Raw genomic sequence first — 26,339 nt, forward strand, 5'->3', positions numbered from 1 at the left:
TAAGCCATTTTTGACACTGACAAAGTAGATACATTTTATTCTAGGATATTTGAATCGAATTAAAGTATGATGTTATTATGTTTGAAGCGTTTTACTTTATTAAAAGCAAGTGTCCTTTAATCCAAATGTATTTCTTGTACCTAAATCAAGCGTAATAATGCATCGGTGCATTTACAATGAAGATTGACTGCAATAAGCTAACTACCTTGAAAGAACTTTTGAAAAATGCATATTATTCCATGTTTTCTTACATTGAAAATAATTCGCATTCTATTATTGTACAGGTGCAACATCGTTTCTGCCCTGTTGCAAGTATTCTAACAGCAAAAATTTCGTAAACGGCAGATAATTTCGTAACATTATCATTGACCACACGATAAGCATGTATTTCGCTGTAAGACCAAATAATCATTTTGGCGAGATCGCTGCCAGTATAAAAACCAATGGCGATGAGATGTCTACATGTCATTCTCGTTTATCTGGTCGAAAAGAAGAGTTATCTCACTAATTCACGATGAATTCGATTGGTCTGGTAATAACAAAAACATACAAAATAAAAATTCGTGTATTTTTGTAAATTAAATTTGCAAATTTATTAAAACACACATTACATAGAAATAATATTCGTTATTATTTTTTTCAGATCGCTTCATTTTTTATACTTGCCGTCACACAGGCTCAGGTTAACGCTGGAGGGTTACCATTGGCTTCTGTTTTATCTGCATCTCCCGTATACGCCTCATCTCCTTTGTTAGCTAGAAGTTATTTTTCATCACCACTCCTCGCTCCTGAAGTGTTAACTGCATCCGCACCGGCTTTTGCACAAGCTACATTTCCTCTGGTAGCTAGGCCAGCTCCGCTTTTAGCCCCAGCATCCGTTGGATATACTCATTCGATTCCTCAAAATGTACCGCCATTTGCTAGCCAAATCAACATTGTTAACAGAGCGTTATCTGGGTATGTAGCCGCACCTTTGGCGCATTTTTCTGCACCGGTTGTAGCACCATTAGCTGCACCAGTTTCAGCACAATTTGCTGCACCAGTAGCAGTACCGCTAGCTGCAAAAATAGCTGCACCACTAGCTACACCATTAGCTGCTCCGATTGCTGCTCCTATAGCTGCACCTTTAGCAGCTCGTTTAGCTTCTCCCTATTTCTCAGCTTTTCTGAGATCTCCACTGACTTACACCTCTGCATTACCTGCTCTGCCTTTGTTACGTAGTGGGGTGGCTACTCCTTTAGCTGCACCTGTGGCCGCTCCTGTTCCTCTCTCTGCTCAACCTCTTCAAACACGTGCTATTTTCCACTCAACCATTGCTCCCGCTGTAACTCCCGTAGGAGTAACAACTAGACTGGCTCCTGTTGGTGCTCCAAATAGAATTGCTTTTGCTGGTGTTCCTGCTAGATTCGGTCCTACTCCGATTTCAGCTGGTCCTCTACTAACTGGAGAAGAAGCGCAAGATAATTCTCCTGCTGACGAAGAGGATCCCACTGTTATTGCTGCTAGAAACAACGCGGAGCCTGCACCAAATAATGAAAACGAAACAGAATCGCCTTTTCCCGGTAATCAAGAAGCTGAACCCAATAACGGGGATCAGAATGGTACTGAAGAAACTTCATCTTCCAACTGATCTCCAACCAAATGTGACTATGCAGCGTATCCAATTAGACGGATGGATAAATTATTAATTGTTTCCTATCATTGTTAATGTTATTTGATTGTACTTATGTGCTAAATTGTATTTGTATAATAAAATTTATAAAAATTATATGTTGTTCTTGGTACTAAAAACGGTAAAAAAAAATCCAATTGATTTCTTTAGGATTTACAATAAAAAAGTACTTGGGATAGATTTGTCTTCAACGTAAAAAAAACTAGAAAAATCAAACACAGTATTTGTAATAAATATACATAAATGTATATATGTATACATATATATCAGCCCCGTGGTGTAATGGTCAGCGCGTTTGCCTACCATGCAATAGGTCTCAGGTTCGATTCCCGACATAGTTGATATGAAATATTTGATGTTTTGTCGAAATATTTGTTTAAAAGGGTGTTTTCACACAATTATATTTCCATAGTCCCTGGACTGGTACCTTAAGCGTAAGACTGATAATCTTACCTCCATGTAACAAAAATGATCAAGATACGCTGTGATGCAGTGCCCTATGCACCATGCGGTGCGGAAAGAGAAAAAAAAAATTAAAGAGAGATATTAACATCCGATTATTAAAACTAAAATAATGTATTGTTAATTTAAATACATTTTTAAATATGTAATTGCCGTACTTCATGTAAATTTATATTTCTTTGTTTTTTTTTCTTGTTGTTTTAAATACGTCTTTCGCGGTCCATATCTAGACAAAAGTTGCAGGTTTGGGTGCGAGCCGTAATACGAATATTTAATGAAACATTAACTGCCGAGCGGGTGCGCCGTGAGCACACCGTGCCGCGGAACGGCGCGGCGCCGTGGTGTTGTGTCCACACCCTAAGAGACCAAACGCCCTATGTTAAGTACTAGGCTTACATATATTTAGGTTTATTTCATTTATTTTTATATTGAGAAGTTCAATAAAAATAAAAAAACTGATTTTTTACAAACTTCAAATAAAATTATATGCCTACTGAAAAATTAAGAATTTTGAGTTCATAGTTTACAAGACGGCGAATATTTCAATGTATTTTTACAGAATTAGAGGATTGATTTTGAAAGATACACCTAAGTGAGTATCTCACCCACATGATAAAGGTTTCAGCTCTTTTACTTCACAAAAGTCAACATTGAAAGCCCCACCCCACCAACTTACCCGAATCTGTTTCAAAGATCTTGTGGCCTCTTTTCAGATCCGCACATTGCAAGAACATTATTTATGTACAAAAGTTAACAGATGGAATAGTTGAGGAAATGTGGATGTTTAAACATAGGCAGAATAGTGAATGTTACACAGTGTGTAAAGTGGCCAACTTAACCAGCCAATGACAGGTCATAAGCTCTGTAAATGCCAAAACTTCCATATTCCTTTCTCAAAAATGTTTTCCCTCTCTGTTGCAACAAATTTAGATGTAAAAAATACTCTATTTAAAAAAAAATGCATTCCATTTTTTCTGCCCGCATGTTCGTATTGAGAAAATATTAAATATCATATAAATAATAGAAAATTAGTTATTGATGCCAAAATAAACTATATAAAAACCTACTTACCTAAATAATAGCGTAATTCAAACCATCTCTAAATCTTCCAAAAACTGATTTCAATTATACTTGACACCGCCGCAAACTTAGCATTCTCTATTAAGTTAGCGAAGCATTAATTAGAAATCTCAGAATAATTTTTTTAAAGTTTTTCGCAAATATCTCGGTTACCCACTCCTTCAATGAATGTTTTAAAGTTTCCTTCCAATATCCTCAAACTCGTATGTCTTTTAATAATGCAATGAAAAATCAACACATTTAAAAGTTTTTCAATTAAACATTTAATAAAATAATCTAATGCTATCTTACAAAACAAATAGGTAGGTACATAAACAAAATAGTTTTCGTATGCAATTTTCCATAAATTGAAAATACATACAAAAATTAAATCACATTTTGATTTTTTTAATGTTTCATAAACAAGTCTTCAGAGTTACCAAGCGAAATGTTGAGGAATTAGTTGCTGTTTGATTATTGGAGCAGAGGCGGCAAATACTGGTGCTGCAGCAATAGCTGGGGCAGCGATGAGTTGAGGTGCAGCAATTAGAGGAGCCAATAGCTTTTTGAAAATACTGATCTGACTGGCAAAAGGTGGAATATTGTAGGGAATAGAGTGCTTGTAAGCTATTGTGGCTGGAGCAACGGCAGGAACCACGGACGCGATGACAGGAGAAGCGTGTGCGAAGACAGGAGCGGGAGCAGCAACAGCCGGAGCTGCAAAAGGTACTGGAGCAGCAAAAGCGGGTGCCGGAGCAGCCAAAGCAGGTGCGAATGCGTGTACACCGGCAGTGGGCAGTCCAAATGCATGTGGAGCGAGAGCATAAGGATGTCCCAAATATGATGCAGGGAATGATGCACTTGCCAAAGCTAACGAAATCAAAAGTATTGTGCTAATCTGTAAAAAAAAAGTGATTGGTCAAAAACGAAACATAAGCACTTTATTTTAATTTCAATTATTTGCATTTTCATTTTTATCTACCATTTCTACGGGCGCCATTATTCTCACGTTGATATGATCAGGTCAGTTCGATAAGGAAGTCTCAAAGAAAGTGTGACGTTATTTCGGTGATATGAATCTTTTATACTCGGAACAATTGCATACACAATGAAGGGAGTGCGTAACAAAATGTACTGACATGCGTTCACGAGGTATGCGATTGTAACCCAGATTAGTAAAAGTTATATAACTGTTGGAATCAAGGATTCACAAAGCGATTCTGCGAGTGATTAATAGGAAGAGACATAAAAACGCAAAACACTTTTTATTGAATGAAAAAATCGTCGTTAGCATTTCCCTATCCGCACCTAGTGGTGTATAGAGCACTGCATTGGCACTCGAACGACGAAGTTCTTCGTTTTTTAATAACCCATCAAACTAAGCCAAAAGTATATTTATGTATTGCATTATCAGGGCTTTGAAATTTCGTGATTTTGAAATTACTCCACCTGTGACGTCTCAAGTTCTCTACGGTGAGTTGTCCTGATTGATGGGTTTGCTTCCTGGTAATTAAAAATATATAAGTCACTCGTTGATTTCGGAGAACAATTAGCATCTTTCTAAGTATTTAAATTTGTTGCAACGGAGAAGAAAAACATTTTTGAAAATAAATATGGAAGTCTAGGCATTTACAGGCCTTATGACCTGTCATTAGCTGGTTTAAGTGGTCACTTCACACACTGTGTAACATTGGTAAATTGTTTTCAGGCGTTGCCAAGTAGGTGAATTGGTTCAGCCGGATATATATCACCCACATCATAAGGATTTCAGATCTTTTACTTCACAAAAGTCAACAGATGGAAGAGTTGTGGAAATGTGGGCGTTTAAACATAGGCAGAATTGTGAATGCTCCACAGTGTGTAAAATGGCTACTTAAACCAGCCAATGACAAGTCATAAGCCCTGTTTTATGCCTAGACTTCTATATTCTCTTCTTAAAAATGTTTTTTCTCTCTGTTGCAACAAATTTAAAAATAAATGACTCCTTAGGGAGGAAATCCAGACTTTCTGCGAGCGTTTGGACATACTTCAAACAATTGTTGTTTTTTCAAAGAAGTAAATTTTTATCAAAATCTTTTTTTGTCATTCATTTCGAGAAACCTCCATCCAATTTCTCGTTACACTGATATTCCTCATTGCAGCGTATCTAGACTATTTTTGTTGTATGAGAGGTTAACTGATCAGTCTTACGATTTAGGTATAAGTCCAGGAACAATTAAATATCGCAATGTAGAGCAACTTAAAAAAACATACCCTATCCCACCTACTGACAAACCTCAAAAAAGAGGCTTGGCGGGTTATTCCTTTAAAAAAAGTACGTCAGTTTACTTCACAATTCTGTCTATGTCTGAGCATCCATATTCCTTCAATTCTTCCATATTTTGATCTTAGTAAAGTTACAGAGCTGAAACTTCTACTGTTGTGAAGAGATTCATCCGATCGAATTATTTCACATACTAGGCAACGCCTGAAAACATTTTTTCAATTTTTAAAATTATTATTTTGTCCACAAACATGACGAATTCAAAATATTGTTACATTACATTTTCATATAATTTCAGTTGATTTTATTTTACGGATTATCAAACATATTTGATTTTAATTGAATAACTTTGAAAAACTGTTCTGTCCGATGCCTTACGTTTGTTAAGAAAAAAAACAAAAATACAGAGAAAATAAATAAAACAAAATAAGAAAGCCAATTAAGATTTCCACATAAAAACAATTATAAAATCCAGTTTAGTTAGATGTTAGTAAGGTAGTCCAGTTCGATACATAATGAGGAAATTTAGTGCTACGGTTTTATAATTACGGTTGTAAATTAAATTTTACATTTTTTTTCATAAGCAATAAAAATAAGAGCATTTATTTGCAAGGCGAAGGTTTTCAAAAATGCATGAAAAAATTGATGAAAATGGTTATAATAAAGATGAACTACTTTGAACGACATCACGAGTTCTTGTCAGTCAACCAATCGATGATATCGGTGTTGTGATGGATTTCTGGTTTTCGGGGAGCCATTTATTTACACGTTTATTAAATTTTTAAGATGCGGTGCTATACTTTTAAATGTCAGGACAACTCACCGATCAGAATTAGTGACGTCACGGGCTGAGTAATAATAAACTTAAAGAAGTCAAAGAAAAAGGAAAACGATATGTAAAATATTTCAAAAGAAATTTGGCCTAGCTAACTTTAAAAATAGTTAAAAAATAAAAATAGAATTTAAAAAAAAACCATTTAAATTTCTATTTTTAGGGAATGTTGATGTATAAGCATTTACAGAGTCTATGAACTGTGTGGGCTAATAATAATAATAGTGGTCACATTACACACAGCGTAAAATTTAATATATATCATTAAACATATTAGTATACCTCGAAAAATGTGGGCCAAATTTTTATTTTCATAGATATGTGAGCAGAGGTATATATTTCGTATCCAAGCAAATACAATACGAATACAGTTCTGTGTCTGAAATAGAACCCAGGACGAGCGTTTTTTATTCGGTTGCTAATCTCAGGTAAAAATATGGAAAATAAATCAAGTTGAGATATGTCCTCCTCATAGTGTAGTGGTTGGCGCATTCGCCAACCATTCTTGACGTCCCTGGTGTAATTTCTGGCAGAATCAACATGAAATAATAATTTTTAATTTATTAAAAATCACTGCATCATTTCGCCGTCCCTGTGCGGCACGAGGCGTAAGACTGACCACATGACTATTTTTGCAACATATGATCAAAACACGCTGTATTTGGAACACCTGTGCAGTGCCCCAATACAGTGCCCTATGCACCACTGAAAGCGGAAAGGAAAATGATGGTATGTAGAACAATACATCTTTTTTGAGAAGGAGATAAGAAAATACACACACCATGTATGATAAACCATTCTGCGTAATGCTTAATTAATTACATAAACCAGATCATATGCCTTCTAAATACCTAGAATATCGTTTTGACCGTTCTCTCTTTCTAGTAAAATATTTTTTATACTTAATATGGTAAGATTTTTCCATTATAAAAATATTATGTAAAATTTGATAATGGAAGATTATTTTTTTGGATTTTTATTTTAGTATCATAATGAACCTAAATAGTAATATGATTAGCACTGTTTTTTTTGTGAGACTTGCGTTTTGAATTCTAATATAAAATGTTTTTTGGTTATGTATTAATTAAATAACACTTAATCAACGCGTCAACCTCTACACTGATAGAAGCGGACATATCTTCACTCATTTTCAGAATTTTCACCTCGCAGCTGTAATCGAGCCAAAAACACTCGTCCAGGGTTCTGTTTGTAGTTTAAAAAACAAATCTTTACATTTTGTTTTTTGTGTTAGTAAACTTGTTACTAGTATTGATCTTAACATAAGCCAATCGTTTAAATGTATTTTTTATTTGTACAGACAAAAAAAATATTCATGGATACACGTGTATAATTTTATTGACTAATATGTAGTATAATTTTTTCTTATCAGCTTAAAAGTATACCATAGCAATAAAAACGCAATAAATTTTGACTTTCAGGGAAGATATGAATGTTTCGTTAGTTGTAAATCATAAGTTTTTAATGGTTGAACTTTTATGCCTACAAATAAATTTCCGCCGAAAAACGTAAATTTTCTGATGTATAAAACTAAATTACCATAACATTTAGTGGGTACACGTGTTAGGGTGAAAACATTAAAAGCAACCTCCACGTTATAATGACTCAAACACCGAAGGTTTCAGGCGCGAGTCCCCGTGAGAACCCAAAAATGAAACGTTATTTTATTCAAACCTGGGTGTTCTGTACTGTATTTCATTGCTGTAACTGGGGCCTTCTGGCCTGCTGTGGTGCAAAAAAAGTTTTTTCCATACATTCTGTCAAAGAATATAGTTCTGCGAGTGAAAAAAAAATCCTGGAAAAGTGATGACAGTTGGCCGTAATGAGTAGCAAATAAACGTAGCGTTGTTGGGAGCGATTCTGAAAAGGACTTTGGAAACCTTGGAAGCAGGATCACCTGGGATGGTAGAACAGAAATCGACTACCGCATACGTCTAGCTTCCTTGCGTTCAACAAAAAATCTAATATTTTCCGAGTCAAATAACATAGCTAGCGGGCTCCACAAACAACTCATCAAGACATATATAGGGAGCATATTGATGTACGGCTGTAAGACATGGTGCATTACTGAAAAAGATTTTTAAAAAACTAGAGACCTTTGAGACGTGGTGCTACACAAGAATATTAACAATTTTCTGGAGAAACTACATCACTATTGACGATGTTCTCAGTATAGTCAATAAAAAGGGGTATCTAATTAAAACTATCTCAGAGAGACAAGTCCAATGGATCGCTTATTGTGCGCCTCGAGGGTCACCAGCATGACATAATAGAGAGAATGGCCGAAGGGACAAATCACAGATAGTACCCTCCACGGGAGTAATTGACTTGAAAGACTTGAACTGCGCCTTGTATGTTGAGCTGAGAAAGGCCGCAGAGAATAAAGTGCAGTAGAGGAGGAGATGCGGGGCTTTGCTGTAAACCAATCCCCAAGATTGAGATTGTGAAGAAGAACCTGCTTGAGGTTTTTGATTCGATTTCTGGTGAACGTGAAATATGGTTTTAACGGTGGATTTACACTGTAATATTTCATTGTTGCAACCAAAGACTTCAGTTTTTCACCTTACCTTCACGAAACAGATACATGCTGCAGTCTTGCGAAACAGCAGTGGTCAACAGTGGCGAGCCCTGAATTATTTTATATGTAATCTACAAAAAATGTTCATAAATTTGCACGTTCATATACGTACATAATATATAAGTGATATAATTATACTTACAAATGACTTTTTTTCTGTGGTTCTGTGAAAATCAACGACAATAATTATTATTAACAATGCAATATACGTAGTTTAATTCTACAGTTGTAATACAAATCTTGCACAAAAGTTTATTAACAAATACCATAATGACATTCAGCAGATATTTCCATTATGAATTTACTGTCAACACTAAGCACTGGCCGATTTAAAAAAAAACGAATAATGCTAAAAATGGCCACTGCAAACGCCACATGTCCCATGTGATAGATAATATGTCAACGGTATCTTATCAAAGAAAAATAGTCCTTCGGAAATAATGTTTGAAATACTAGTTTTCAAATAGAGAATCTTCAAATAGTATTTATAATCTGAAAGCTTGTTTTAGTGATAAAAAATCTGACTTGGGTTAGAGATGTAAAATAAAGTTTACTTTTTTGTATGGAGTAAAAGGCTGAGCTAGTTTTATCATTCACTGGAACGGGCTGGGCGCTGGGCGCACTTCATAGATATTTTTTTGTAGGAAGATACATATAAACGGTGGTGTTGAATAATAATAAATAATAATTATTGTATTTATTTTCGCAGAAACATATTTACTATAAAACATTATTATCGTAAGTCAAAAACAATAATGGTAAGATGTGCATAATCGCTCATTTTGACGATTCGCCCCTGATGTATATTTGGGTGCGGGCATGAGTATGATGATTACGAAACATGAAAATTTAAAGGTAAATAGGAAGCATGAAAATAATAATATCTCCATTAGTCGGATTCTAATACTGTAGTTGTGCGCAGACTATGAGAGGACTGAGATTTACTCCCTACTCTTCCACACCTAGATCTTTAAATACTCACAGATAACTTTCAGAAATAATGGGCAGAGGATTACTAAAGTTGAAAACTTTAAATACTTAGGAGTTGACATAACTGAGAATGATGGCACGCACAAAGACCTCGCAACCCGCCTGGAATTCTAGTTTTTACTCAGCCAAAACAAAATGCTTGTTATTTAACTCTGTAGAATGCCGGTACTCGTATATGGATCTGAATCCTGGCACCTCACCAAAACTCTAAAGTTTTGGGAATAAACGCTCGAGGAGAATATTAGGTAAAAGGTAGTTTGATTTTACAACTAACATTGAATTCTAAAAACGGACGCAACATCCTCTTATAACGAGCGTCATAAGAATGCGCTTGTGGACTTGGCTTGGACACGTTCTGCGGACACCTCAAGAAAGTCTAAGTCCAAGTTGCCTCTTCACGCCTGCGGGCTCTCGCCGTCCTGGAAGGCCACCGACGACGATCTTTTATCTTTATTCAGCAGAACTAAGGAAAACGGGATTGACTTGAGACTTGAGAATAGGTGAGACTACTCGCTAGACATAGGGTCTTCTGGAGGCGGATGGTGATATCCACATGCCCACTTAGGAACAGATGTTAAAATGAAAAGAAGAGAAAAATACTGGACATAAAATTGGTTATTTTATGATGCTGCAAACTATTAATTCAACTGAATCAAACAAAAATGTATTATTTACAAATGTGTTATGTTAGAAATAATTTATTAATCTAAATAGTCTCTAAAATGTATGACGTATGCCTGGAGAGCGAATTGGGGATAAAATAAGTTAGTCAAAAGTTATGGTATTTGAAAGGGGAAGTGAGGTTACTGACTGCAATGCAAATGCAAATGTAAAGAATGAATGTCTCGAACAACTAAAAGAGTTCGTGTATCTGGAAAACATGTTTTCAAGAGATGGAAAAGTAGAAAAAGATGTTGAAAGGAAAATGAATGCGGGCAACAAAATGAACAGCGCACTAAACACAGTATTTGCTAATAAAAATATGTCAATCGAAGCTGACAGTGCACAATGAAGTTTTACTCCCATCACTTATGCATGGAAGAGAAACATGAAACTGGCAGAGGAAAGATGAAAACCGAGTGAACGCGGTTGAAATGCGATCTCTTCGACAAATATGTGGGAAATCAATGTATGACAGGGTTACGAATGATGAAATCAGGCAAGAGTGTAAATCTGAGTCAAATATAATTGATAAGATTAAGAAAGAGTCTCTAAGATGGTTTGGTCTTGTAGAACGAATGAAATGTATGCCAGGATTAACGTGTGTGGCGGTCCATTCTCTCTGTCTACTCTTACGGGGAAATGGCGTGATGGTAGTAGTAGTATTAACCTAAAATTCTCATTGATAAATCTTTAAAAAAATAAATATGTGTAGCTACATATACTCGTATGTCTATTGCTGCAGGATACGGATCAAGAAATATAAATATACATACATACAAACTATATAATATATATACAAACATTTTTGCACCACAGCAGATCACGAGGCTTAATTATTGTGGTCAATTGTAGCGCAGAATACGGTATAAAGGAAAAACATTTTTTTTGTGTCCTCACCGGGAGTCTAACCCGGAATCTTTCGTCTGGGAGTCAAGCGTCTTAACCACTACAGCACGGAGGCTATTTTAACCTTTGAATCAAAATAATCACTGTACGTGCAAGAAATTAAGTATGAATTTAGACAAGACGAGATCTGTATGTCAGTATAGAATTGTATGCTATTTACCATTTTCTAACACGGTTTAGTATAGGTACGATTAACAGAAAATTTCCCGTAATAACGCAAACATTTCTTTAAAAAAAAATGTATTAGTAAGATCCATATTTAATCATTTTGATTTCGGTTAAAAAAAGCGAATAATTTGCCAAGCTTCTATTCAGAGGCTTATCAGCAGTTGGGAAAGAGAGAGTTTGGAAAAAAGTCTAGGAAAAATATACCACAACACCCCGAATAATAGAGAAAAAATCTTTCTCAGACTTTTTATTTTTGTTTTTTTCTTGAAATACAAACAAATGTACAAGTTACTGGCGTACAATAAATAATCAATAGAACGTTATTGGGCCAGTCATCGAATTATAATATATTTGTTCACTTGAACTTTACAAAATAAAGCAAAATGGTTTTAACAGTAAAAAAAACGTAATTAAAACAGTATTATTGATAAAAATACACCACAACACCAGAACCAAAAAAAAAAACTTAAATATTTTCAATTAACATATTACAATACAGATGAAGAACATTTAAGAGAAGGTAATATAGGCATCTACAGGGCATTCGACCTACCATAGCTGGTTTAAATGGCCACTTTACACACTGTAGATGCCTAGACTTCTATATTACCACATTTCTGATTATCGCAGGCAACTGAAATGGCTCAAAATTAGACAGCGGAGAGACTATCACTCTCTCTCGCTTCTGTTCAATGTACTTCATAGTCATAACGCTCCTATATACCCGCGTAAAAAAAATCTACGCTTCTCAGTACATGGTTTACCTATTCGTTCTTACTCTCAAGGTACTCTCTTAATACCCATCCACAATTCATCTTTCTTCTCTAACTCATATAGTGTCCATGCGGCTCGACTGTGGAATCATCTCCCATCCACCATCAAAGATGTTACTACATTATCTCTGGTTTAATTACGTCTGAAGAAACATCTCCTTTCTCTTCCTTAATCTCTCCTCCTTTCATCTTTCCTTTTTTTTCCTTTTTTCCATTGAGTAATAGTTTTGATTTAAGGTAATTTATAAACAAATTCGTTTATTTATATATTTATAATCTTTATTTTCTATTGAATATGTTCTGTAACTTATACTGTAAAAATTAACCTTTTATTTTATTGGTTGGTTGGAAGAAATTGCCATTTGGCAATAAGAAGGCCAATGTACAAATAACATTATGTGCAAAAAATTTAAAAAAATAAATTAAAAAAATAACCTACTCTTAAGTGTTCTTCATCTCTGTTGTAATATTTTTATATAATCAGCTCCCCAAGGAGTTGAATCCAGTTCTTGTCTACAAAAATTTGGCCAAACTCAAAATAATGTTGTTAAATATTTTTCCTCGCAACTGACGCTGCGTGAACCGAACATTGTTATTTTTTTGAATGCATCTATTTCATTTAAAAAAGGGTTTGTAAAAAAAATCTCGAAATTTATTTTTTGTCACATCTTTACACAAAAGTGTTATTACTTTCTTTTTTTAGCGAAAAAACTATTAAAGCAAATCACGATTGTCTTGTAAGCATGAAGTGGGTTATTGTCCAAGCCATTCATTGCGTGTAATAGTACGTGACTGGGCGAGTGTGAGTGTCATTTCAATGTGTTAGTATCGAATTATTGCGTAACAGACGCCCCTGTAACTATTGCATAGTCCTGCGACTAAAGACGTATAAATAGTGGACATAACGCCTGCGGAATTAAGTTTCTTTCTTCAGCGAAACAAACAACACAAAGCAAAATGTTCAAGGCGGTGAGTACAAAAACATTTTGCAGAATTTAAAAATAGATTGACGAAAATTAGTTATTAAATACCACCATAATATAATTTTTTGTTACTATTCAACTCATTATTTTAATTAGGTACTGTTATTATTAATTCGGTTTAAAATTATAAAAAAAACACAATTACCTGCTTTATCTAGATTTTTTTTTATGTTGATTAAATCTGCCATATACTTTGACATATTACAACAGAGATGAAGAACATTTAAAAGAAGGTAATATAGAAGTCTAGGCATCTATAGGGCTTATGACCTGTCAATGGCTGGTTTAAGTGGCCACTTTACACACTGTGTAACATTCCCCATTTTGCCCATATTTGAACATCTTTATTCCTTCAATCCTTTCATATGTTGATGTTTGTGAAGTTAAAGAGCTGAAACCTTTATTTATGCGATTAAGGTTCATCTAATTGAATTATTTCACCTACATACTAGGCAACGCTTGAAATTTTTATTTTTTCAATTCTATACTTCTTCATGGACCAGGTGGATTTATCAACAATATTTTGAGTTTGGAAGTCAAGGACTGGATTTATTGTCTACAAAAATTTGGACAAACTCAAAACGTTGTTGATAAATCCACCTGGTCCATGAAGAAGTATAGAAATTGAAAAAATAGGTGAAATAATTCAATTATATGAACCTCACTCGCATCAATAAAGTTTTCATCCCTCTAACTTCACAAACATCAACATATGAAAGAATTAAATTAATATAGATGTTAAAATATGGGCAGAATGGTGAATGTTACACAGTGTGTAAAGTGGCCTCTTAAACCAGCCAATAACAGGTCATAAGCCCTGTAGATGCTTAGATTTCTATATAACCTTCTCTAAAATGTTCTTCATTTCTGTTGTTAGTTTTAAATTAAACATAATTGGTACACTTCCACTAGTTTATTTGGCTTTTTAAGCGCTTTCGCTGTCTGATGAGCGTCTCCAGACTGGTCAATTTAACAATGCGTAATAGTCAAATAACGATACTGTTAATTTTTGGAATTTCCCTCAGAGTTCTTTTACTTGTTTCGCGCAGAGAGGGATGCGCAACTTAAGGGTGACTCGAGTTACAATTTTTAAAATGTGTTGTTGGCATGTTAAATTTTTTGATAAATTGGATATTAAGAATCTAATTTATTAAAAATTCCAAAATGATTTTTGCACAAGAAAATGTATCCACCATCGTTCATTTACGCACGAAATTGTATTCTTCATCCGCCTGGACACTTTTAATTAATGATCGCTCAACTGTTTTTTATTAATTCGTATATTTATTTAGATGTTTTTATACGCGAATTTTACATTCATTACAGGTATTCTTCTCTTGTCTGGTGGCTTCTTGCCTTGCCGCTCCCGCCCCCGCTCCCGGAGTGATTGTCGGCGCCCCCGTAGTAACCGCTACCAGTTCTCAGGTAGTGGCGAGGAACTACAACGCGGCCTTTGCCGTCCCAGCTCCCGTGGTCGCCGCTCCCGTCCTCAGGTCCGCCCCCCTACTGGCCGCCCCACTCGCCGCCCCGCTCGCCGCCCCATTTGCCGCCCCGCTCGGCGCCCCGTTCGCCGCTCCGCTCTCCGCCCCGCTAGCCGCCCCGCTGGCAATTAACCCATATGCTGCTGCCTACGCCGCTGCTCCCCTCAGCTACCCCTACCTTTACTAAAACTATGATCTTTAATTTTTTTAATCGTGTTATCTATTTCTACGCAAGAATAAAACCAATCATTTTATTTTATTAACACATCCTTGTGGTAAACCCAAGAGCTTGTCCAGAAAAGGCGAATTCGCTGCGATTCTCTCATGGTCGTGCGTAAAACGCGTGACCGTTGCGTCCAGCGTACCAACGCGCCGACGAATTAAGTCAGTAGAAAAAATGAAGTTTAACGAAACGCACTTGATATGTGCACTCGCTCTGGAGTTCGCGCGTCTACTGGATGCAACAAGGCGTCTCTAGTATCTCGACTCGCGCTCGAGAGTCTGGCAAAGTGCACGCGATTTATGCGCGTATTTTGAATTCGCGCGATACTTGTAGCCGCGATGTATTGGCGCCTAGTATCTCTCTAACGCGCGAATGAATTTGCGCGAAACGTTTCGCGGTGAATTCGCCCCTTCTGATCAAGCTCGAAGCGTATTTAACTGAGTGGAATCTGTTTCGTATGGTTATGATAATTGTAGAATTAGTATTTTACCAGTGTTTTGTTGCAAGGTGGCGTGTATAAAATAAAAGATTTCAACTTACATTACTTGTCAAGAGTTTTATTTACAACTTATTTGACTAAATGAAATAAAACTACAACGAATAAATAACAAACAATACTGTTAGAATGATTTTACGCAAAATGTTATTTATTATTGGTCAAAAATGTTTTCAGGCGTTGCCTAGAATGTGGGTGAAATAATTTAATCTGATGAATGATGGTTTTAGCTTTTTAAATTTATCACTGTATAATTTTAAAGAGGAAAATTATTATGAATGCCGACGACATTGGACTATTCTATAAAAATCAAATAGACGTATTAACAAACAATGACATAAACAAAGACCTTACTATATTGACTAAATGGACAAACACAAACATACTTACACTTAATGAAAAAAAATGCAATATTATCCATTTTGAATAAAGAAAAAAATATCATAAAGTAGATGCTTACATAAATAATGAACGACTAACTGAAATTGAACATGTAAAATACTTAGGACTAACAAAAGACAGACAATTGACATGGAAAATTCGTATCAAAAATTTAATTAGCAAAGTAGCGACATTATCGAGTCTTTAAAAAAAAACAAAAACTTTGTTCCAAAAAAAAAAAATGTACGAAGCCTATGTAAAAACTAAAATATGTTATATGCAACTACTATGGAGAACAGGAAATCAAAATAAAATAAACAGGCTATAAAGACAGCAAAATAAAATATTAAAGTTAGTACATGACATACCCTATCTAACAGAAAATAAATATTTTTTTTAACAAACTACACAATTAAATGTAACTGAACTCTTTAAACTAGAATCCTTAAAATTTATTCATAAGTTAGCCACTGATGTTATTGTAGACGAAGAACTAAAACTTGATAAAATTTAGTAAATATGGACACAATACGAGAATATCAGAAAAATATCATATTCAACCTTCTAAAACGAGAAAAGGACAATTGAGACTAATAAACCATGGACTGAAATTATACAATAAAAACCAGACAAAACTAAACAAAAGACTGAGACAACCTTTACAAAAGATATTAAAAATATTATTATTAACAGTAGAATGTGAACTTTAAAAGTAAAAATATTATGTCAAATGCATGTATCCCGTAAGGATTAATCAATGAAAAAAAAATTTTTTCACAAACATCAACAGATGGAATAATTTAAGGAATAAAGATGTTTATATATGGAAAGAATGGTGAATATTACACAGTGTATAAAGTGGCCACTAACAGGTCAACCAAACCAGCCAATGACAGGTCATAAGCCCTGAAGATGCCTAGATTTCTATAATGCCTTCTCTTAAATGTGATCTATCTCTATTGTAATATGTCAATATAAACAGCTTCCTAGGTGGTTGAATCCAGTTCATGTCTACAAAAATTTGGACAAACTCAAAACATCGTTGATAAATCTACATTAAGTTTATCAAGAGAGTAGGGGATAAAATGTGGCTTGAGCCTAAATGACCGTCTATTTTATGTATGTGATCATAATTTCCTGTCTTGCGCACAGTGATACTAGGTACTGCGTTGTTACTAATGACACTTTAGTTTATTTTGTCGTTTTTTTTAAATAATAAAGAAGATATAATAATTCAATGTCTGTTATTGTATACGTTACCCCATAAGATCTACCTTTTTTTTAATTTTACGAAGGGGAACGCCTTTACTCTACGGACTTTTCTACGTCTTCGAAACCTAAAACACGATCCAAGCACGGTTATTAACAGTTCTTCTAAACACTGTTATTATGACATATTATTTTAATGTAGCGTTTTCTTGATAATTGGAGGATTTATATTCGTGTTTATCCTAATGTTCTCATTTTAGATAAATAACATATATTTAAATACAATCCGCTTGTTGTTTCATAATTATTATCGTATTTTTTTTTTATTGGTACAAAATATTCCCAATCAGCAAGAGTGTTGGTTTGAGGGGATATAATATGTATTATGACCTCAGAGTAGTAATGCGCCAAGCTATAGAAGAGCCCAAACGTAGGAAAACCATTCTATGACTATTGGGTATTAAGTCAGCTACAGTTCGCAGCAAACAATGGGCCGTACTCAGGTCGAGAATTGCCAAATGGATATAAATTTGCATTGTAAATATTTAAAAATATTGACAAATCATTTTCTAGACTGCAGTTTTAAATTTAAAGTCATTGTGACCCGACAAGTATCGGCTCAGAAACTGGCAGTGCCTCGACAGAAAAACTACTATAGAGATAGAACAATGGGGAGTGTAGTACCAAAATTGTTTAACTTAATACCCAGTAAAAATTGAAAGGAAAAAATTGAACCACTTTTTTAAAAAATCATCAAAAACTTATTAAAAAGAGCAAGTAAACCTTATAGGTGTACATTTTTTAAAGACTTTTTATTAAACTCTTTACCTACCTTTTATTTTTTTTTAAAGTAATGTAACCCGTAGACAAGCCTCAGCTTTGCGGGAACAACAATAAATCATGTATGCTATTTTATTTTAAAACTAAATTAAAATTTAAAGAAAAATAATTTCAGAAGCCCCTATGTACCCATCGGGTGCCGAAAGGGAAGATGATTTAGTTGTTTTTCTGAAAAATATAAATAATGCATCGAAATTTCGATTGTCGATATTATAACGTTTATATTGATGAGAAGTACAATATTTTTTGTTGCACAACGTCCCTTTTGCATAGAAAATGATAAGTAATTGTAACCGCAGCTCTATTTGTGTAGTCTATAAAAGATACATTTAAACAAATGGGATATTTTTAGGCTTATGTTATGTGGTATAATTTGACAAACAAATGAATATTCATAATCACCGAGTTAGGCAATTGATTTTACATCTGGAACAAAAGCTTTTAAAACAGATTTCAGGAAACTCAAATAAAGCGCTTGAATCGTGCATTGTTGTGATATAACTATTGTTTCGAATTAAACAACCGTACAGTAAAATAAAGCTTATCAGATTTCTAAGCAAATGTCAGTTTCCTTTCTAGTATCCCTGATTGTTTTGAAATACACAACTTAGGTAATATTATGTATTTTAGGAAATAACAATAAGATTCTGATCTATTGTGTTATTTGCAAACCACAAATTCTGTTTCCAGAATACAGTTATGTCTGTGAAATAGATCCAGAACACTGGACAAGTGTTTTCGACTCGATGGCTGCTAGGCAGGTAAAAAACCTGAATAAGGAAATTGAATGCAGAGAAGTTTCTCGTTGTGAAGTGGTTGGTGCATCTGCCTACCATTATTGATATCTTGGGTTATATTTCTGACAAGATAGACGTGAAATATTGATTTAAAAGTTTATTAATTTGAAGTAATTCATTAATTTTAGGACTGGCGCCGAAAGGGTAAGACTGGTCACCTTTATTTTATGTAACAGATGATTTAAATACGCTGAATTTGGTTTATAAATGCATTGTTCTGTTCACCACTATATGTGGAAAAGGTAATGATGATGTGGCAAGATCATAAAAGGCGTTATATCTTTCAAAAAGATTTAAAGTTTACAGTATTTTACGCTAATTCTCATTTCGGCAACCTAGTAAAAAAACCATGATCATTCTCTAGTTGGTGAATGGATACCACAAATAACATTCAGGTCTTTTTGTCAGCTTCTAGCTTCTGTGTATTCTTCCAAATCAAGTTCACGTCCTGTGGTTCTGACATAATTTGCCGACGAACAGTGAGCAGCTGACGCTTAGGTCGGGAGTCTTATGCGTCGAAAGTAATGAACATATTAAGTTCTACATAAGTAAAGCCTAAGTTTTGTCTAAGAGAAGAGACCATGGCAGTATACCGCAGCGAGACATTGCATAGATTTATATATTGTTAGTCGTTTAGCCCAAATATTCATAAAAAATAAATTTGAATTAACATTTTTTGTTTTCTTGATAATATGTATGATTCCACTTTCAATTATAATGTATCTCAACTCAACACAGGGCTCCTGGCTTCATGGAGTTAAGGATATTTTTTTTGTCATATTTTTTTCATATGTACCTTTGTAGAAATGTGTTAATAAATAAATTTAAAAAAAAACAAACCAAAAACACTAAAAAAACAACTAATGTAATAATCCGTAAGGGTTTATAAATAAATTTACAAAAAAAAAATTACACTTTTCAAAATGTTTAGTGTCTAGTTGTGATTTAGTTAAATTAATAAGTGTATTTTATAGTTATTTGTTGTAATTATATTTTTTAGTCTGGTAAAAAAAATATAAATCAACAAAACATGTCCATATTGTGGAGTCAGTACATTTCCAAGTTCAATACGAAACATTTGTTATATTTAGTAGATTTTTGACAATATGTTTTGACTTGACGATAAAATATATATTTATTCGCGATTTTCGAGAGATGGAAATTACAAAAAGATGATCAAAATACTGTGACCTTTGTAAGTTAAACTTTAAAGCACTCTCAAGTCAATATCGACAGCTTGTTTTTGAAAAATACAATCAACAGCTTCTTAATGTATCTCATAGGACCACTAAAATAAAACTCTATTCAACGCGAAATGTTTTCCAATAAAGAAGCTAATACGAAGACATTTTTATAAAGGCTTCAGAAAATATTTTTTTGGGACCCGTAAGAAATGAAATGGCCATAAATGTTTTGAATAGACAAATAAGAATAATGCTTTAGCCTATGCTCTCTTAAGCACTTATTCTGTTTATTTTTACTGTTAAAGGTATTCTCCCTTAAAGCAAACAGAATCATCATTATAAAAAAATAGTTTTGTCCGTGTTTAGACTAAAACCATAAACCTGGAGTGTTTTTGACGAGATGGCTACTCTCAGTTGAAAATCCTGAAAAAAGAAATCGGTTGGAGATAAGTTCGTCATTGGTGGTTGGCGCATACGCCTACTATGCTTAAGATCCTAAATTCGACTCTTGGCAGGTTGAACGTGAAAAAATTGTTCTGAAGGTAGTTTAACACTGCAATATTATTCACTGTCGCTAGACTAGCACTGGAAGCATACTATACAAGACCATACTACCTTACCTCGCATCTAACAACAATAATAATTATCTAGATTCACTACAACTGAAGTGCCAATGTGGTTGACAATAAATCGCTAGGTGCGGATAAGGAAAATGATTATATTTTTACTATTTTTTTTGTAGCTTTGATTTTTCTTTTTCTTCTAGGAGGCTAAGGCTGGAAGTTCCAATTTTCAAAAAATACTAAATGGTCATATCAAAATAAAGTGTAATGTCCATCAGTGTTTAAGGATATAAAAAAGTAAATAGTCTTCTCTGCAAAAGCATTATTTCTGAGAAAAATAAACAGAAAGGGAACAATTGACCGCGCAGTAGAGCAGGTTGTTCCGTCGTCGGGGTAAGTTGTTCCGCTTACATTTTTGAGGTAGGTTTTTATTATCAAATATAGGTATTTTACTTAAAAATATAATTCATGGCTATTCGCAATCATACATGATAAAAAAAGTTAACCAAATAAAAAATCCAGAGAAAATGTTATTTATAGAGCAGTATTTCTGAACTTAAACTCAATATTTACAAAACGAAAATATAGTTTTAAAGAAGATATTCATATTAATTATGTGTAAGAATCATAGTTTTACAATTTTGAAATTTCTATAATTATTGTCGTTGTGATTAATGAACTAATAATAAACACATTAATTTATTTATTTATTGGCATATTAATGTTAAACATCACTAGAAGATTCATCAGATTCACAGTTATGGGGATTACTGCAAGATTGCCAAGCTGTTACTTTCACGATTTCGGGTATTTTACAAATCGATTTTTTTTCCCTGTATTGTTGCGAAGTCATGCATCTAAATTTTGGCACAATACATTTCAATTGGTCCGTTTTCTCCTCTCTCAGTCAAGTGTTTGTAGTTTCGCACCCTATAACAATGAAAAATGTTTTAAAGTCATAAGACACAAATAAAAACATCGGGGTTGGTTATTGCCTCGTGACAGCGGAACTTTCAACCCCATATTCCATCTTACAACATGAAAACATATTTTGACAAAAGAATTGGAATAATTAACATATTACAACAGAGATGAAGAACATTTAAGTAAAGGTAATATATAAGTCTAGGCATCTACAGGGCTTACGACCTGTCATTGACTGGTTTAAGTGGCCACTTTACACACTGCGTAACATTCACAATTCTGCCCATATTTGAACACCTTTATTCCTTCAATTCTTTCATCTGTTGATATTTGTGTTAGTAAGTGTTCAAAAAAAAAATTTAGGCGTTGCCTAGTATGTAAGTGAAATAATTTAATAAGATGAATCTCATCCGCATAAATAAAAGTTTCAGCTCTTTTACAGATGAAAGAATTGAAGTAATAAAGATGTTCAAATACGGGCAAAATGGAGAATGTTACACAGTGTGTAAAGTGGCCACTTAAAACAGCCAATGACAGGTCATTAGCCCTGTAGATGCCTAGACTTCTATATTACCTTCTCTTAAATGTTCTTCATTCCTGTTGTAATATGTTAATGTTGACAGCTCCCCAGGGAGTTGAATCCATTCCTTGTCTACAAAAATTTGGACGAACTCAAAATATTGTTGAATTGAAATAAAATATAAAAACCTTATATTATATGATTTCTGGCTATTATCACTACAAATTGAAATGTGGTAATGAGATCATAATTAACCAAGATATACTTGAAAGTTGAAGCACGAAAGTAATTTACTTTCGTAAAACTTTTGTACTCCAATGCACACACCCACTTTTCCGCTGCCTTAGAAGCAACTAAAATGACCGCCATAACAGCGCAATATCTTACTCTTTTGCGATGCATTTCATGGGTATCGCTGTCCCTTTTCCTCTCGTACCTATTCTCATCCGAACAACCTACCCCGGAAACTTCCAACCCCGTGTTCCCCTACTGTTTTTTTTAAAAGCATCAAAATAATTAAATACACATATGTATTTTATTTTATTATATATACCTACTTATACAATAGTATGTCGTACTCTCTTTTCTTTCAATTAACACTAATATTTAAGCACCCGATGTCAAGCTTGATCGATAGTAATATTGTTTAATATATGCGTTTTACTAGGTAAACTATCAAAATTTGTGTATATATTTAAATTCAAACCTTTTAAAAAATCAAATACATTAAAAACTTTATACAACACTTTTAAAGTTTTCATCCGTTATGTGGATCCCACAATACTTAACAAACATAGAAAGGATTGAAAATGTTCAACGAAAAATTTTAAAATACCTAGATTATAAAAACAATAAAACGTTTTGTACTTACAGCCAATCTGTCAAACAAAATGGATTTTTCCCCTTGAAAATAGACGCACTGTATCTGAATTATGCTTTTTACATAAATTATTAAATGATAAAGTAGACTCTTTTAACCTACTCTCCAAAATTAATCTTAATGTCCCCTTTCGCTTGACAAGAAATAAGTATTTATTCCATCTGCCAGTATGTAGCACTAACTATGCTCAACACTCTTTCCTCTATCGTTCTTGCTCTAACAATAATGTTTTTTTTTCATCTATTGATATATTTTACATACCCCTCAATTTATTTAAAAATAAATCGAGACTTATTTTTTCTGGCTGCGATACGATCCCACTTACTATTTAATGATGCACCTTCCTGAACACTTACTACCACACTAATACACATAAACACACATCTGCACTTACAAATACACATGAACACATCCTTTTGTTGTAACACAATTTAATAATATGTATGATTTTTATTTAGAAACTTTAGTTAGCTAGCTAGCTTTTTTTTTTTTTTTTATTAAGTTTTATTCATTTTAACAAATAAGTAACATACAAAATTGTATTTTTGCTCCCGCAAAGCCGAAGCTTGTCTGCGGGTTACATTACAATTTTTTTTTTAAATTTATAAGTAAGTACATAGTTTAATAATAATTAAAGCCTAGCTAGTCTAGTAACTTAGCTAGTCTGTCTTTAAACTGTATTTTTTTTAAAAATGTTTTATTATTCTCAACTGTTTGTTTCTTTAAAATAAATAAATAAACATATATTTTAAAACCATCAAAAAAATAATTATATTTACAAAAATCTATGACAAATAAAACAAAAAAATGTTATTTTTGAATATCACATACTGTTTTATAACAATTCATTAAACACACGTACTTCATAACGCTCTGAACCTTTTCAGATTATTTTCATGTAAGGATCTTTCAGTACGTGTGATCGGTTTGTCGAATACCTTAAGCACATATTAAATCCGCGTTACATAAAATATTTGCGTGTACTTGCGAACACGGTAGTTGATCGTATGTAGTATCAGTATAGCTTCGTGTATTTGGTAATTGAATAATGAATACTACTCAGTCAAATCAGTATAAATAGGCAGTGTAAAAAATAACTAAACGTATTCACTCCTTGATCTTCCTAAAGCAATCAACCAACCTACAAAATGTTCAGCAAAGTGGTAATTATTATTATGTATATAGATTGCACTATTTTCGTAGCGCTTTAAAAAAGTGATTTTGTGCAATATTGAAATTAATTTGACTTAAAATTTGAGTAAAACTTTTCAGTAAAACAATTTATTTTGTCATCACAGGCGGATAAAAAATACTGTTCTGTATGTGAAATAGAACCAAAATCCTGGACGAATGTTTTCGAATCCATGGTCACTCTCAAGTAAAAACCCTGAAAAAAGGAAATCCGTTGTAAAGATGGATGTGAAATATTATTTTTAAAGTCGTTGTACTCTGCAATATTTCATTGTTCCTGGACTAAAACCCGAAACGTAAAACTGATCATATTACCTTTCGTATATGATCAGTTGCTGTAGCAAAAATTGTTAAGATAAGCTACAATCGGAGTACAAACGCAGCAAAGGCGAACCGTTTATAGCAGCGATTATACGCAGCTTACCATCATATTTGAATACCCGTAATAATATTTGACCGTAACTTTATTTACAGAAAAATAAACAATTCATTATTATTTCCTATAAATCATTGCCACCATTTGTATTTTTCTCCAAATATAATTAAAAATATTAATAAAACGCGCCCAGCGCCAGCAATGAGCTAAGGAACTAGCCAATTACTCCAGCTTATTTCTTCATACAAATAAGTGTACTATATTTTGAACATACTAAGCCCAGTAGCGGAATTTTTCTATTAGAGTAAACTTGCAAATTACACAAATTCTTTGAAGATTTTCGATTTGGAAAATAGTATTTCAAGCATTATTTCCCAACGACTATTTTTCTTTGAGATGATACTTTTGACATATAACTCGCAACACATGTGACGCTCGACGCAGCCGTTTTTGGCATTATTCATTTCTAGAACAAATCGACCAGTTGACATTTCAATCTTTATGCGAATACCTATTACAGACTACAGTGTTAAATCACTTTTAAAACCAAAATTTTAGGCTTAAAGTCTTATTTATTGATGGTCTCGAAGGCAAACGTACTAAGTACAAAATTGGCAATTTTTCAGGAGAGCAATTTAAAGTTTGACGAATTGCTGTTTTGTCGTTGTTTCCATGTCACTTATTATGAATACGCAACTACGATTTAGGAAAAATTACTGTTTTAGTGAGTGCAAATAGTACATGTTTGTTTTCTTCTTGACCATCGATATCTAGAACGTGTTTTTAAAATAAATTTCGAATTATGAATGATCTTTTCTGCATATATTTTTGTCATCTTACTTCATGTAAATGATGTAATTGATTTAGGCGGTAAATGTAAAATATAAAATTAAATAATTTATTTTATTTTCTAAATCACACCGCTTTCCCCACACCGATAAACTGATGCTAGTATTTTTTTTTCTAGGTTATCTTCTTATCTACGGTGGCATATGCCATCTCAGCGCCATCGGGTGTCCTCGTTGGAGCGCCTTTCGTCACAGCAACGAGTTCCCAAGTAATCGCCAGGAATTACAACGCGGCTTTCGCCATCCCAGCTCCGTTACCAGTTCTGCACTCCGCCCCGTTGCTTGCCGCTCCCGCCCTCGCTCCAGCCATTGCCGCCCCAGCCCTAGCCTCCCCCTTGCTTGCCGCCCCCGCCTATGCTCCCGGTTTAGCTGTCCCATATTCAGCCTACCCTTACTACTTTTAAATAGTAGAATATGTGTTATTTAATGAATAAAAATATTTGTTACAATTACAAAATGTGTATTATTTGAATAAGATGAATAAAATACATTGAAGTAATACAGCGATCGGAGTACCAATGGAGAGCCCTAATAACTTTTAGAAGCAGATAAGAGAATGATGATCGTAAAAATCATATATATATTTTAAAAGGGATAATGTATCTTTTTGAAAAAGAAATATTAAAATCCAGAATTTTATGAATTGGGGTTTAAAATTTCTAAATTATTTATTTATTCATTCAAATACATATATATTACGAAAAAATAATAATTATGTATCCTTAACTCTATGAGGCCAAAAGCCTAGTGTTTATGACCAGTCGACGACTAGGTAAAAATTGACCACTTTAAACGCAATGCAACATTTTGCATCCTGAAAATCTAAGAATCTAAGTATTGACAAATATAGGCAGAATATTAAATTGTAAAAGTGTTTTTATTTTTAATCTTCTTCATATTTAAAGAAAAACATTTTTTCTGTTTGTGCTAAAATTTGTACTTCTTAAAACAAAAAGATTATTTGCATATTACAACAGAATAAAATGCGATTGTCTGTAAAGGTTTCATTTCTTTGATTTCACAAATTTCAACAGATTAATGAATTTAAGAAGCATGGAT

The 26,339-nt window shown here is 33.6% G+C and overlaps 4 protein-coding genes across 4 annotated transcripts; 3 read left to right on the forward strand and 1 right to left on the reverse strand.

Moving 5' to 3' along the window:
- Nucleotides 1-514: 514 nt before the first annotated feature.
- On the forward strand, nt 515-1,630 carry LOC148285335 (uncharacterized). Its single transcript, XM_088227050.1, has 2 exons — nt 515-532; nt 644-1,630. Exons 1-2 carry the CDS (start codon nt 515-517, stop codon nt 1,628-1,630), a joined length of 1,005 nt encoding a protein of 334 aa, XP_088083176.1.
- Nucleotides 1,631-3,390: 1,760 nt separating this feature from the next.
- On the reverse strand, nt 3,391-4,238 carry LOC148285336 (uncharacterized). Its single transcript, XM_088226326.1, has 2 exons — nt 4,176-4,238; nt 3,391-4,091 (listed from the first exon to the last, which is right to left on the reverse strand). Exons 1-2 carry the CDS (start codon nt 4,191-4,193, stop codon nt 3,630-3,632), a joined length of 480 nt encoding a protein of 159 aa, XP_088082452.1. The 5' UTR covers nt 4,194-4,238; the 3' UTR covers nt 3,391-3,629.
- A 9,084-nt stretch (nt 4,239-13,322) lies between these two features.
- On the forward strand, nt 13,323-15,601 carry LOC148285337 (uncharacterized). Its single transcript, XM_088226338.1, has 2 exons — nt 13,323-13,353; nt 14,694-15,601. Exons 1-2 carry the CDS (start codon nt 13,342-13,344, stop codon nt 15,033-15,035), a joined length of 354 nt encoding a protein of 117 aa, XP_088082464.1. The 5' UTR covers nt 13,323-13,341; the 3' UTR covers nt 15,036-15,601.
- Nucleotides 15,602-23,980: 8,379 nt separating this feature from the next.
- Nucleotides 23,981-25,693, forward strand: LOC148285338 (uncharacterized). The gene is made up of 2 exons (XM_088226352.1): nt 23,981-24,028; nt 25,400-25,693. The coding sequence occupies exons 1-2, from the start codon at nt 24,014-24,016 to the stop codon at nt 25,682-25,684; spliced, it is 300 nt and encodes a 99-aa protein (XP_088082478.1). The 5' UTR covers nt 23,981-24,013; the 3' UTR covers nt 25,685-25,693.
- The last annotated feature ends 646 nt before the right edge of the window (nt 25,694-26,339 follow it).

Source organism: Micrasema longulum, unplaced genomic scaffold, assembly GCF_059751315.1.
Source record: "Micrasema longulum isolate JH-2025_06_02 unplaced genomic scaffold, ASM5975131v1 h1tg000040l, whole genome shotgun sequence".
NCBI classification, from domain to species: Eukaryota; Metazoa; Arthropoda; class Insecta; order Trichoptera; family Brachycentridae; genus Micrasema; species Micrasema longulum.